General features: G+C 55.1%; 1 protein-coding gene across 1 annotated transcript in view; it reads left to right on the plus strand.

Moving 5' to 3' along the window:
• VWA5B1 (von Willebrand factor A domain containing 5B1) overlaps positions 1-15,083 on the plus strand; it is a 39,362-nt gene that overhangs the window by 13,765 nt on the left and 10,514 nt on the right. The window contains exons 8-13 of the mRNA XM_062190035.1: positions 4,405-4,515; positions 6,696-6,898; positions 7,146-7,260; positions 8,496-8,681; positions 11,324-11,510; positions 13,096-13,265. Coding sequence (XP_062046019.1) covers positions 4,405-4,515; positions 6,696-6,898; positions 7,146-7,260; positions 8,496-8,681; positions 11,324-11,510; positions 13,096-13,265 — 972 coding nt within the window. The remainder of the gene's footprint in view (positions 1-4,404; positions 4,516-6,695; positions 6,899-7,145; positions 7,261-8,495; positions 8,682-11,323; positions 11,511-13,095; positions 13,266-15,083) is intronic.

The following is a 15,083-nucleotide window of genomic DNA, read 5'->3' on the forward strand; positions in this document are numbered from 1 at the left end:
TTGTCAGATACTGTGCTGGCCACTTAAAGCACAGGTTGATATTTAATCCAGACAGTATCCCTCTGAAATTAGCCCTACTGTCACCTTTTCCAAATGGAGAGCTCAACCTAGGGGTCCTAGCCACCTACCCAAGGTCACACAGCTAGTGTGGTCCAAGATTAAACCCACATCTGCCTGACAGTTCTCACCACCCCACACCAGAGAGCCACTGAGTGTGGCCCCTGCCTCCAAGTATGTGTAGAGTCCAGTGGGAAAGTTGGGCTCCTCTTTTCCCAAATGCCTACTATGTGTCAAGCCCTGTGCTTGGTCCTCTGGGAAGACAGCCAGATGCAAACACAACTGCTGCCCTGCAGGAGCTCCTGGGCAAGTGAGCCAGCCTGGTCTCCCTGCAGAGGAGAGCTCCACAGGAGGGTGGGAGAGAGGGAAGGCTTCCTGCCCCACAACCCACCAGAAGCGGTTCATCCCCCTCCAGAGACTGTCTTGCTTATGGTGCTACCCAATGCTCCCTTTCTGGTTTTCACTGTGCAGATAGAATTGTGAACTCAACAAGGGTAGAATTGTGAACTCAATAAGGGAGAGGGCTAGACCTTTCTCATCCATCTCTCCCCGTGGAGCCTAGCTCTGTGTTCATGCAAACAAAGCCCTGGTCTGTTTGTTGAATTGAGTAAAAGATCATACTTCAGGAGAACAAGCGTTGGGAGAGGAGAAGGGAGTGGGGCTCTGCTGTCTCCTGAATTCCATCCGGCCCCCTGGTTTGTCCCTGGAGCAAGCTCTTGTTTCCAGGGCAACAGGCTCAGCAAGGAGAGGGGCATTACCAGGTGGAACTACCATGCCAGCCATCTCTGCAGTCTCACCAGGACTGGGTTTTGCCTTAAAGTATGACAAAGGACTCATATATGAGACCCAAGTTCCAGTTTGAGTCCTCTTCACTCTGGGATGGGTGTGGGCTGGATGGTGCCTTCTCCCTACCCCAGTCCAGCATCAAAGGTGAGAACCGGAGTGTGGAGCTGTCCAGGGTTCTGTAGTGCTGAAGCACGCACCAGGCCTGTATGGCCATCATCTGTCTTCCGCTGCACAGCCAGGAACAATTCCTAGACAGCTCCCCGGTTACGCTAGAGCATCATGGAACCACAAACCTGTGAGGGAACAGTCCATCCCTTTCCACTCCATTATCCAGGTGAAGAAGCTGAGTCTCCAAGAGGCTAAATGCTTTTCCCAAGACCACAGGGCTGGTGAGAGTCTCAACCTTCTGTCTTGCCTCGGTGCTCATTTTCCTTACATTGCTTATGGGGACTCGTACCTATGCTCCACTCAAGAAGCCTCCTCTCTCAGATCATGTCACTTCTGCTGTGTGAAAAAGAGCAATGCCTGTGGTCCAGGGTCGGTCCTGCCACTGATTTGCTGTGTGGCTTCGGACCAATGGAATCTCCACCCTGGGCTTCATTTGTCTTGTCTCTAAAACCAAGAGGAGGCCAGCGCCGTGGCTCAACAGGCTAATCCTCTACCTAGCGGCGCCGGCACACCGGGTTCTAGTCCTGGTCGGGGCACCAGATTCTGTCCCGATTGCCCCTCTTCCAGGCCAGCTCTCTGCTATGGCCCAGGAGTGCAGTGAAGGATGGCCCAAGTGCTTGGGCCCTGCACCCCATGGGAGGCCAGGAGAAGCACCTGGCTCCTGCCTTGGGATCAGCGCGGTGTGCCAGCCACAGCTCGCCGGCCACGGCGGCCATTGGAGGGTGAACCAACGGCAAAGGAAGACCTTTCTCTCTGTCTCTCTCTCTCACTGTCCACTCTGCCTGTCAAAAAAAATAATAATAAAATAAATAAAACCAAGAGGAAGGGTTAATTCAGGGAGGGCAAATGCATGTCACAGTCCCTCTGCTTCCCTCTCCTAAGCCCAGCCATCACTAATTGATCATGACCATTCTTTTTGGTTTTTTTTGGTTTTTTCCCCAGCTGAGCCTGGACTCAGCTTCAATATCTTTCTAATCCTGATGTTTCAGTCAGTAACAACCATTTAAATGGAGTCAATTTGTGAATGTAAATCCACTTCCTGAACTAATGACCTTTGCCTTCTAGAATTCTCTAACAATTTTATCTAGCTCTCCTGTCAGTCCCCTTTCCCTTGGAGGCTCTCTTGTTCTCCAGTTCAGCTCACGGACCTCAAGGTCACCCCATCACAAATGGCATTGCATTGGTGTACCCCATGCCACTAAGCGTGATCCTTTTAGAGAGAGCCACAGAGATGACCCGGGCCACACACTTCCTCCCCAAGGTCAGTAAGACCACTGGAGGAGGGGCGGGTGCTCGGGCCATTCATTGTGGCCCATTGGATTGAAATTTTAGGAAACACTGTGCTCAGGGAGAAGGAAGAGAATAGAAATCCAAACAGCTTGCGCCAGAGGGGCAAGTTCAGCCAATTTAATTTCCTGCAGCTGGTCTCATTCTTCAGCTGCCACTCACTGCCAAAAACCATGCCCTTAAAATTCTAATAGGTGTGAGCGGAGATGATCTGTGTGGACCAGCACAGTCTCCTGCTAGCAGAAATGTGCACCAGTGACTAATGGGAAAATAAGCAGGTATTGACTTCCTTTGTAAAGACACAGAATGTATTGACACAAGCAACAGAGAGAGAGGGGGAGAATGCCAGTGCTGATGTTTAACGCTGATGTTTGCAGAGGAAGGAGGGGGAAGGGCTGTGGATCTGTGCCCGTGGGAGGCTGTAAGTAGGATGTGAGAGTGGCCAGGATCTGCTGTGAGCGTTTCGTCCTAGAACCTGGAGCACAATTGTGTGTTTCCCCAAAGCATGCTGAGATCCCTCCCACCACTAAACTACTTGGGAGTGGGGGGGAAGCCTTCGTTCCTGAGCTCTGTACCAGGGCAGGACAGACAGGAATACAGATCTGGGCTATGTGCTTTTTAAAAAAGATTTATTTATTTGAAAGGTAGTGTTACAGAGGCAGAGAAAGAGAGAGAGGGAGAGACAGAGAGAGAGCATGTACTTCCATATGCTGATTCACTCCCCAAATGGCTCCAACAACCAGGGTGGGGCCAGGAGCTTCTTCTGGATCTCCTACATGGCTGCAGGGGCCCAAGCACTTGGGCCATCCTCTGCAGCTTTCCCATGCCATTAGCAAGGAGCTGGATTGAAAATGGAGCAGCCGGGAATTAAACTGGCACCCATATGGGATGCCAGTGTCGCAGGTGGTAGCTTTACCCACTACATCTCAGTGCTGGCCCCGGGAGCTATGCTTTGAAAGTCTTGGTCCTGTTCTCAAGTTCTGTGATCCAGCACAGTTCCTTAACCCTCTTTTGCCTCAGTTTCCTTAGCTGTAAAATCGGGGTACTGCTATGATCTGAGCTTCATTGGGTTGGCAGGAGTTGCCCCATACCAAGTGTTTACTGTGTGTCAGGGTGCAGCTCAGCGGTTTGACATAATCAGTCCAAGGTCAAGTCAGTAATGGTAAAGGTGTTATTTAAACCCAGATGTGTTTAACTGCAAAGGGACTCTCCTTAACCACCTGCTATACATAGCACATGTTATAAAGATGAAATGCGACAATTACTAGGAAGTGCTTAGCACGATGTGTAGCACACAGTAGACACTAACATTTGTCATTGTATCACCACCATCACCACCACCCTCATCGTCTTCACTTCTGCCAACACCTCCACGTCCCTCCTGGTCATTTTATTTTTCAATACGCCGTTCTCTGGGACCCCTGGGCGTGCACAGCTTTCTCGGCAGAGGCCAGTGTCCACAGGCTGTGGAGGTAAATGACGTGTGTTTGAGTCCTGGCTCCATTACTGCATTCTCACTGGGAAGGAAGTCACTTCACCTCTCTGTGCCTCCGTCCTCTCTTCTGTAAGATGAGGACACCACCGGGGTTATTGTGGAGATTAGCGAGGCGGTGCGTGGAAAAGTACACCCTGTACACTCAGCAAACGTGAGCTGAGAAACCGTCCCTAGGGGTGGGGCGAATGTCGGATGAGTCCGAGCAAAGGTCCTGGATGAGCGCCAGAAGCTGTTCTGTCCTCAGCATGACCTGCCCGGCCACTTCTCTCCCTTCGACATCAATTTTGCTTTGGCAGAAGGGAGCAGGTGCCCCCTGCTCTCTACCTCTGAGGGTCAGTGAGGGGTGAAATGGAGCTGGCAGCCGGAATCGAGTGGCTTTGAGAAGTGGGCCCCACTGCATGGATGAAGCTCTCTGAGGATGGCTTCGCTCCAGCCTCTGGCCAGCATCAGCACATTTCCTGACGTGCAGGAGCAGGAGGCGCTGGGTGCAGACGGAGGGCATGAGGCCCCCTCGGAGGCTGTGCCTGTGCTGGGAGTGAGGACGCTGGTGCGTGGTGGCAGAGAGGCAGTGACTCCCAGCTGAATCCCCAAACCCCCCTCTTGCCTGCCAGGATGCCATGCTGGTGGCACTGAAGAGCCTCATGCCAACCTGCCTCTTCAATGTCATTGGCTTTGGATCCACATTTAAGACTCTCTTCCCTTCTAGCCAGAACTACAACGAGGTAAGGAGGGGTCAAGCCTGGGGCCGGGAGGGTGGTGGGTGGTGGGTGGTGGGGAGCAGAGGAGGAAGGAGGGGACCCTGGGGCCTATCTCAGCCACTGCCACACCCCGAGGAGCCCCGATCACAGCCAGGACGGCCAATGGGAGGGATGCTGTCTCTGCTGAGGCTTTGTGCTTACGTCTCAACCTCATTATAATGAAACAGTGCATCGGGCCAAGTTGTGTGTGTGCAGAGAAGGGGCCCAGGGAGAGAGAGAGAGAGAGAGAGAGAGAGAGAGAGAGAGAGAGAGAGAGGACATGCCCTAGGCCTGCCATGCGTGAAAGCCTCTGTCTCATGAGGACAAAGGTCTTACGAAGGTTGAGCTGAAGAAGTGAGTGGGGTGGGGAGAGGAGTGAGCAGGTGGCCGGGTGGGCATGAAGTAGGCTAAGGATGGAACTCCTGGGCATCAATCTGCTGTCTTGAAGCAAGCGGGCTGTGGCCTCAGCAGCGCGTGCGAAACCAGAGCATCCTACCCAGATCTAAGAAGGAAGTGACGGGGGGAGGGAGGGGGAAGGAAGGAAGGGAGGAAGGGAGAACACAGGGACAAATTTTCAACTAAAAACCATTCTGTGAGTTTTTAAAATACATGTGTATGATCCTACGGTTTTTAAGTCTAGATAATCAGAAAGAATGTTTGGAATCTCTCGTGAGTGCATCAGGCCACAAGGAAGAAAAACCCTGCCGGGAGCAGGTGCCCACCCTTGCGGCCCTGGTTCTGTGCGTGTGCCTGTGTAGGTAGGACTGACCTGCACTCCCTTCTACAATCTGCTTTCCTAACACCACAATCCATTATGAACCCATTTTCATGCTAGTAACTGTTCATCTGTGACCTAATTTTAATAGTCATCTAGTATGTCGCTAGAGGTCAGGTTGATTTCACAAAACTCCACAGTTGGCATTTAAATTGTTTCCACTTTTTCTGTTTGGTCATTTTTGTATCACAGATTTTGCTGACTTCCTTAATTATTCCCTTCAGATGGATCCCTAGTCTTGCTGGCTCAGGATTTTAAGATTCTCTTTTGGTTTTCTTTTTTTTGTTGTTGTTGTTATTATTTGAAAGGCAGAGTTACAGAGGTAGAGGCAGAGAGAGAGAAAGAGAGATCTTCTATCTTCTGGTTCACTTCCCAAATGGCCACAACGGCCTGAGCTGGGCCGATCTGAAGCCAAGCGCCAGGAATTTCTTCTGGGTCTCCCACGGGGGTGCAGGGACCCAAGGACTTGGGCCATCTTCTACTGTTCTCCCAGGCCACAGCAGAGAGCTGGATCAGGAGTGGAGCAGCCAGGACTCGAACCGGTGCCACATGGGATGCCGGCACTGCAGGTGGCGGCTTTACCTGCTACACCACAGCGCTGGCCCTAGATTCTTTTTTTCATTGTAAGGCTTGCTTATTTGAAGGGTAGTGACAGAGAAAGAGAGAGAGTTCTTCCATCCACTGGTTCATTCCCCAAATGGCTGCAACAGCTGGGGCTGGGCCAAGTAGAAACCACGAGCCTAGAGCTCCATCCGGGTCTCCCACATAGGTGCAGAGACCCAAGCACTTGGGCCGTCCTCTGCTGCCTTCCCAGGTGCATTGGCAGGGAGCTGGATCGGAAGTGGAGCAGTGCCCTCCATCGGCTGCTGGGCAGCTTCAGCGAGCTGAGTCCCCCAGAGTTGGTTCTGGGGGGGGGACGGGAACCTGAGTCCCAGACTGGGGACGTGCCTTCCTCCAAGTGTCACCGGGAGTCGGTGCCTGACAGGCTCAGGGCTCAAGTCTTACAGTTCCTGGCCTGGGGGTCTTCCCAACACGTGACCCGCCTCCCGCTAGCAAACAGGGCCACCTCAGGGCCACCTCGTTGGTGCTGAAGAATCGAGTGCTGCCTTTTGCTGGGCTGCTTCCACTTGTTAAGAGGACTCCAGAAAGGAAACGAGTCCATCAATGGCCCACAAACGGTGGCCTCTCGGGCATCATTGGCACGGGGTCCCACCGGGCAGAACTGCACCAAACAAGATGCCGCCTGTTCCTCCCGTGGGCAGGGCAGGGATGCAGGCAGGAGCGTGGGTCAGCTCCAGTGAGGCTGGGCTAAGATCCGGGGTGGCTTAGGGTCTCCATGCCACAGGTGACCCTGGGGACCGCATGCCCCCTCTGTGATCTTTCCCTGCAGGAAAGCCTGGCCCTGGCCTGTGATAACATCCAGAAAATGCGCGCCGACATGGGTGGCACCAACATCCTTTCCCCTCTCAAGTGGGTGGTGCGGCAGCCAGTGCACCCAGGCCACCCGCGGCTCCTCTTCTTAATCACCGACGGTGTCGTCAACAACACCGGGAAGGTTCTGGAGCTGATGCGCAACCACGCCTTCTCGACCAGGTCAGCCCAGGCTGGAGACTGAGGGCCCGCTGCCTGCTCACCCACACCTTTGCACCCCAGGCCCAAAGAGCCCCCAGGAAGAGGCTCCCTGTCCCTGGGAGTGTAGGGCAAGAGCGCCCATGGATGGCCCATTGGCCTTCTCCCTCACTTTGCCCGAAGCTGAGGCCAGCTCTGAGCTGCTCTGCCAGACCAGGCTGTGTCCCCTTCCCCACCAGGAGACGAAACAGCCCTCTCTCCCCTCCCCCAGGTGCTATAGCTTTGGCATTGGACCCAACGTCTGCCACAGGCTGGTGAAGGGGCTGGCGTGTGTGTCCAAGGGCAGTGCTGAGTTCCTGGTGGAGGGGGAGCGGCTGCAACCCAAGGTAGGTGGGAGGGGCCCGGTCTCCTCCCGTGCTGGGAACTACAGAGGCCCAGACGGGTCAAGTGGCCGCTCAGCGGTGGAGCTGGGACTTCACCCTGAATCGGAGCTCTCCACTACGCCACACCGCACCCCGGTGACAGTCCCTGGGGCAGAGGCCACAGAGCAGACAAACCCTTGGCACAGTCCCAGGACACCAGACGGCCGCGTCTTTAGCCACTGATTACCACCAGCTCCATCCAACGGCCGGGCAGAGCTGAGGCTTCTCAGGGAGCTCACCTTTATGGAAATGGGGTCATTTCTGGCCCATTCCTGGTGATGCAAAGTAGTGGCTCAGAAGACTGTAGAGGACTCAGGAATAGAGGAGCCTACAGTTTGCTCTCTGTACTCCACCTATTTAGCACAAGCAATCCAACCTTAGCACAACCCGGGTTCCCCAGGAAGAGCGCAGAGCTGAGGTTAAGAGTGGGGAGGGCTCCACGGGGCAGTGGTTGGAACAGTCGAAGGAGGAGGCAGCAGAGGGGGAGGCCCTGCAGGCCATGATGCAGAGTAGGGGGCCCTGCAGTGAAGGTCGCCGTTAGGAAGTCTGCACTGGGCTGAAACAGCTGGGCACTAGCGCCCCTGCTGAGCTCAGTCAGTGGCTGGGGGGCTTCCAGGAAGGGGTGTGGTCTGGGCTCCAAAGCTAAGGCATTGCAACAGGAAGCCACCTACCTGCTTTCCTTGCAGCAAAACTGCCTGGTCCTGCTAAGAGGGAGGTGTGAGAGCATGCGTCTGGAGCTGCCACGCTGTCCAAGCGATTTCCTGTAGTCTGCAGTCCCCCTGGGGAAATGGTCTAGGTGGTGCCAAACCGCAGCCGTCACTTGTTGAATGCCTACCGTGTGTTAGATGTTTCAATATCCAATAGCACGGGTAATCCTCCAACTGTGCTCCCTGCTTTAACAGAAGGGGAAACAGAGGCTCAGAGCAACCAATTCTTTCTCAAAAAAACCACTCAGTCCACACGTGGACACAGCCTGGGGGCCCTGGGGAAGGGTAGAGAAGGTGACAGCAAAGATTGGCTCCAGCTCTGATGGTCTAGGAGTCTCAGAAGCACAGAGGGGTTTCCACTGCCAGGTGAGCCACCCAAAGCTGTTGTGCCTGCACTCCCGCGCCCCCCAAGTTCCTACCACGTGGTCTCCACACCTCCCAAGGTTGCTCACACTCCCCCCCCCCGCGCCGTGTTCTGATCCTGCCCAACAGATGATCAAATCCTTGAAGAAGGCCATGGCCCCCGTCTTGAGTGACGTGACTGTGGAGTGGGTCTTCCCCGAGACCACGGAGGTGCTGATCTCACCCGTCAGCACCAGCTCCCTCTTCCCTGGAGAGCGGCTCGTGGGCTACGGCATCGTGTGCGATGCTTCCTTGTACGTCTCCAGCCCCAGATCTGTAAGTGTCCCGGAAACCCCGGGGGCCCATGGGGGTTCAGGACCCTTTGCCTACATAATTCCTGGAGTCCAGAAGCTAAGTGGAGTTGGGTTTGCAGTTGTGGGCATAACTGCCAGGCCTTGGGCATTTGCTGATGGCGATGCTACTTAGGCGGATGCCCCGTCTCCAAGTCCTCAGGAGAACCACTCAGGACCTTGTTGAACATGTGGAGCCCTGGCTGCAGCCCAGGTCCACTGGACAAGGATCCCTGAAGGTAAGGGCAAGGGGTCAGCATTTCAGGATCTCCCTTAACTGGTACTACACACCGTTCAGTCCAGGAACAACTGCTCTTGGGTTTCTTTCTCAAGCTAGTATCTCCTAGCTTGTGTTTTTATGTATTTACATGGCTAATTTTCTTATATTTGGTGGCAGAAGTGGGATAAAGGCCATGAACTTTGCAAAGGGAGGTAGGGCTCGTGCTAAAATGTGGGCGGTGGCCTGAGAAGAGCTCCTTCCTCGTCCGTCTTACCTCTTCTGTGGGTCTCTTCAATTCAATCTCCTTCAATGGATTTCTCAGCTTGTTTTTTTTTTTTTTTTTTTTTTTTTTTAAAGAAGCGATCACACACCCAATCTCCACAAGGATTAGGCAGGTATGAAATGGGTCTTGGTGTACAAATGCAAAAGATGCCATGCTGGCTAGCAACGATCACTGAACTTACAGTTGGAGAGGCAGTAAAGAGTGGTGAGGAGTGGCCGGCACCTTGGCTCACTAGCCTAATCGGCGCCGGCACACCGGGTTCTAGTCCCGGTCAGGGCACCGATCCTGTCCCGGTTGCCCCTCTTCCAGGCCAGCTCTCTGCTGTGGCCAGGGAGTGGAGGATGGCCCAAGTGCTTGGGCCCTGCACCCCATGGGAAACCAGGAGAAGCCCCTGGCTCCTGCCATCGGATCAGCGCGGTGCGCCGGCCGCAGCGCGCCAACCGCGGTGGCCATTGGAGGGTGAACCAACGACAAAAGGAAGACCTTTCTCTCTGTCTCTCTCTCACTGTCCACTCTGCCTGTCAAAAAAAAAAAAAAAAAAAAGGAAAAGAGTGGTGAGGAGTGTGGCCAACTGGATAGCATACACCCTGTCTAAATTGGGCAGCCCTACTCACCTCTAATAGACTGTTGCCATGAGGGAAATTGGGGCCCAATGTTAAATATGTTTCCAATTTTCACGAGAAATTAAAATTTGATGTGAATTGTCCAGAATTTTGAATATTACGGAATGTGTTAAGAACTGTAATCGAGTAATGGTTCACGTGTTACAGACAACAGGGAGTTCAAGTGCAGAAAGAAAATGCTAAACAAAATGCTGGCCAAGCTTTTGCACAGCCCAGACTCTCCTTGGAGATCTGGAAGGCACCATCAGGTCACCAGCAGACACCAGAGGAGACCACAGTCATCATTCTGCTCTCCTTGTCCTGCCCTAAGGCTGGCTCAGGTGCCCCTGCCGGTGGCAGGGGTGTTGGGAGAAGAGGGCCTTGGGATGGTGGTGATGTAAGCGGGACTCGCCGCAGCCCTCCTGAGGGCAATCTAGAAACAGTGAAAACAGAAATACGAAACCTTTCAGCCTAGAAACCCCACTGCCAGGAATCCAACCCATAGCGATAAAAGCAACGCAATGGACCCGTGACCAAGAACTTACTGTAGCGCTTGTTAGGTAGCCGACATAAATGGCCACAAAACCTTCAACGATGGGGGCAGGAGTAGAATGTTGTGCAACTTAATGCTAGGTAGAGCGGTTGCATACTTGAGTTCCAAAATGTTTTACGTATACAATATGAGATATTGATAAATGATAGCAGTTTGGTCCAGTTGTTATAAAACAAAATAATGCCTCAAAGTCAATGTGTGTTCACACACGTGCACACACACACACACACACACTTGTATCATGGAGAATGTAATGAAAGCGATGGTTGACCCATTGTGTTCATTTTGAGGGCCTGTTTGGAGACAGGAATGGCATCTTTAACATTTTTGAAGAATAAGGTCAATGAGGAAGAACATAGGCCACACAAAAAAAAATAGGCCATAGAGGGCTGGCACAGTGGCTCACTAGGCTAATCCCCCACCTGCAGCGCCGGCATCCCGGGTTCTAGTCCCGGTTGGGGCGCCAGTTCTGTCCTGGTTGCTCCTCTCCCGGCCCGGGAAGGCAGTGGAGGATGGCCCAAGTGCTTGGGCCCTGCCCCCGCGTGGGAGACCAGAAAGAAGCACCTGGCTCCTGGCTTTGGATCAGTGCAGCGCTGGCTGTGGTGGCCATTTGGGGGGGTGAACCAACGGAAGGAAGACCTTTCTCTCTGTCTCTCTCTCTCTCTCACTGTCTATAACTCTACCTGTCAAATAAATTTTTAAAAAGAAAGAAAGAAACCAAGGGCCTGTGTGCCGGTCATTTTGAAAAAGCAAAAAAAGAACATAGGCCACATGAGTGAGACAAGGATGATTCCACCCACCACATCTTGAGCGGAAGCTTGCCCAACTCCCGAAGCCAACAAACCCTTTCTACTCTGCTGGCTCTTCAGAGCTGGGACCCTCAGCACCCCTGCTCGTACTCCTCGCGCCCTGTGGAAGTCCCTCCTGGCGTCTCGCCTCCATGCCAGCCCTCTCATCTCTCCCTCCCTAGGACAGCAAGAGGCAGCGGGGCAGCACCCTGCGGTCTCAGGAGTCCAGCAGCTCCGTGTTCTACCACTCTCAGGATGAGGGCCCCGGCCCGCACAGCGGGGACTGTGCTCAGAGCTCGGGGGCGCCCTTCAGCCCGGGGCAGGCCAGAGACGCCCGGCTGTTCAGCGGAGACTCCTCCACCAATCCAGGTGGGTTTGCTGTCGTTTACTGAGCGCTCACAGAATACTAAGCACCTTGTTTCTTAAGTAATCTCAAGGCAGGTATTTGGCCTAGTGGCTGAGCCTCCCTCTGGGATGCCTGCATCCCATACAGGAGTACCAGTGCCCTACTCCCAATCCCAGCTACCTGCTGGTGTGCACCCTGGCAGGCAGTGGTGATGGCTCAGGCAGAGGGGCCCTGCCGCCCACAAGGGAGACCTGGATGGAGTTCCTGGCTCCTGGCTTCCACATGGTGAAGCCCCAGCCGTTGTGGGCATTTGGGGAATAAAGCAGTTGAAAGCAGTTGATGGGTGCATTCTCTCTCTCTCTCTCTCTCTCTCTCTCTCTCTCTCTCTCTCTTCCTCTCAGAAGAAAAAAAAATAGAATTTTTAGAAATCTCAGTGAGTGGCTAGCAGCTCCAGAGCTGGGCACCCATCTTCCTGGCACTGTTACTAAGGGTACTATTACTAAGAGTACTATTACTAGGGGTACTATTACTAAGGGTACTGTTACTAAGGGAACTATTACTAAGGGTACTGTTACTAAGGGCGCTATTACTAAGGATTCTGTTACTGAGGGTACTGGTACTAAGGGTACTATTACTAAGGGTACTATTGTCCCCATTTTACAGATGAGCAAGCAGACTTGGAGAACTTAAGCAACTTGGCTAAGCTCATGGAACTTGAGAGAGGACAGATAAAGAGTCCAGACCCACCTGATTCCAAAGCCCCTTTACACAGGGTTTGTCCCTGCTTGCAGCGCCATTGCCGCTGGCCTGCTAAGGCCAGGCGCTGAGCACAGCGTGGGAAACAGTGTAACCCACAGGAGGCACCTGCCTCTGCGCAGCTGTCTGTCCAGCGAGAGATCCCGCTGGCCTTGATTCTGATAGAAGCAGGGTGAGGGCGCCCCAGGAAAGCTGAAGGAACTGTGCGGACCCCCGGGAGAGACAAACACCCCTGCTGGGGGCAAGCGACCCAGACGCCACAAGGGAATCGCTGCTTAGAGGCAGTCAGAGAGGGGCGGGCGCTGGGCATAGCCGGTAAAGCCGCCGCCTGTGCCGCTGGCGTCCCATCTTGCTGCTGGTGTGGGAAGATGCCAAGTGCACGGGCCCCTGCCACCCATGAGGGAGGTTCTAGGTGAAGCTCCTGACTTCGGCCTGGCCCAGCCCCAGACGTTGCGGCCATCTGGGGAGTGAAGCAGTGGATGAAGACCCCTCTCATTCTGTCTCTCTCTCTCTATGTAACTCTGACTTTCAAATTAAGAAAAAAAAAAAAAAAAAAAGACGAGAAAGGAGGTCCCAGGCAGAAGCTGCCCACGCAGCGGTGTGGGGGTGTGGCGCTTAGGAGGCAAAAGGCATTGGCTGCTCGCCTCGTCTGTCTGGAACGCACAGGACCCTACAAAGGGGCAGAGGGCGAGTCGCTGGAGGACAGATTAGGCTGAGACCAGGCAAGCTTTGGGGGCCAGGCGAGGCTTTGGGGGCCAGGCGAGGCGAGTAGCAGAGAGCAAGACGGGCACACAGGCCCCACTCTTTCCCCTGTCCTGCACCCTGATGGCCACCCGTCACTGCCCCTGCCAGGCCTGGACTCCTCCCAGCGACGGAGGGCCTACAGCACCAATCAGATCACCAAGCACAAGCCCTGCCCCAGAGCCACCGCGGCCAGCGAGCCCACCATGCCGGCCAAGAGATGCCCGCTGCGGGAAGCCAAGCTGCGGGACCTCACCAACCAGGGGCAACCTGGTGTGCAGGTACCCAGGTGGGGCAGGCTGGGGAGGAGCTGAGGGAGGGCGCGGTGGGAGAGATTTGGGTCGCGTGCTGCAGCCACAAGGACAGGGCCTGTCGGCAGTGACCAGCTGTCCTGACTGCAATGCCCGCCGACCGACGGCATGACCTGTCACTGCATGGACAACTGGCAAGGGCCTCTGCGCCTCTCTTGTCTGATTTTATAGGGCCCCTGGGAGATGAGGGAGCCAGACACCCCTACTCTGTATAAATTAGGGACCAGAGAGGTAAAGCAACTTATCCGGAGTCACACAGCCCCTTGGGGTCTGCACCCCAGGACCCACTGCCTCCAAGGCCCTCGCCTGTCTCGCTCCATCATGCTGTGCCTCCCACAAATGCCAGGGCTGGTATTTCACCCAAGGCAGAGAATCCGAGAGCTGGAACCACAGCGGGTAGGGTCAGGCCCATCCTGCTCGTCCTAGGCTCTCCAGCCTCAGCACGGCCTCCGAGTGCATCTCGGTCATTGGGGCTGTCACGAGTGCTATAGGGCATTGTCCCTGGCCTCTGCCCACTCGAGACCTGCAACAGCGCCACCCATCGCTGTGATACCCACACACCCCTGGGGGCCGTTACCAGCTTGAGACATGTCCTAAACTGCTTCGTGGTTTCCCACACATAGGTTTGTTACAGGGAGTCCATGGTGCCATCGGGCAGCTGCCCACTCTCCCCGAGAAGCCCCTTCCCACCCCCAGCCACCACCCATTCCCCCACCTCCAGCCCCCGCCCTTCACATCTGCGGGGCGGGAAGCTGCTCTGAGCCCCCCTGGGGCGGAGGCGGTCGGAAGGGTGGGCCTCAGGGTGAGGCCGAGTCTGAGCCTGCAAGCTCCCCGCACCCCACCTGCCCCAGCTCCCCACGTCCCACCTGCCCCAGCTCCCCACGTCCCACCTGCCCCGGCTCCCCGCACCCCACCTGCCCCGGCTCCCTGTACCCCACCTGCCCCAGCTCCCCGCACCCCACCTGCCCCGGCTCCCCACGTCCCACCTGCCCCAGCTACACCACGGGGCAACAGCGAGTCAGCTGGCAGCTCTCCCTTCCGACCCTGGCGTTCCCGCAGAGCCAGCTGGAAGCAGGGGCCTCTGCTGGGCACAGGTAGAGATGAGTGCCTGGCGTGGTGCCTGGGCCACAGCACGGGTCCCTTCGTGGCCGCTCCACTTGGTGAGCGCTGTGGGCAGTCGGTGGCTTCTCTCCTGAGTGCCTCTTCTCGGATTCTCTCTCTCTCTCTCTCTCTCTCTCACACACACACACACACACACACACACTCCCTACAGCCTCTGGCTGGGAGAAGAGCTGGGTCTTAGGCTTATCTGTTGCCATCAAAACTTTAGCAGTTTCTCTGGCTCCCCATCAGTGTGGTGGTACCGGTGAACGGGGATGCTGGTCTCTGAGGGGGTCCCCTGGGACCCAGCAACTTCGGTGGGTCCCCCTGAGGCTATCCTGAGAATGACCAGACCCCCTGTCGCCCCCACCTTATACCACTCCGGCTCCTTTGGCCCATGAAGGTAGCGCCCATTGAGTGGGGAGGCATGGTGCCCCTCACAGGAAACACAAAGGGGCTCCAAACACAATCGTGGGAAACGTACCTCTCCCGTGGACTTTGTGAAACCCACTTGTGCTTAATTGGGATCGGAAGTGGAGCAGCCGGGACTCGAACCGGCATCCATAGGGGATGCCAGCGTCACAGGCAGTGGTTTAATCCTCTATGCCACAACACCAGCCCCAAACTCACTTTTCAGTGTCTTTTTAATTCACTTGTTGATAGGTAAATTACTTTCTGGTGAGTTCT

The sequence above is a fragment of the Lepus europaeus genome, chromosome 5 (assembly GCF_033115175.1).
Source record: "Lepus europaeus isolate LE1 chromosome 5, mLepTim1.pri, whole genome shotgun sequence".
NCBI classification, from domain to species: Eukaryota; Metazoa; Chordata; class Mammalia; order Lagomorpha; family Leporidae; genus Lepus; species Lepus europaeus.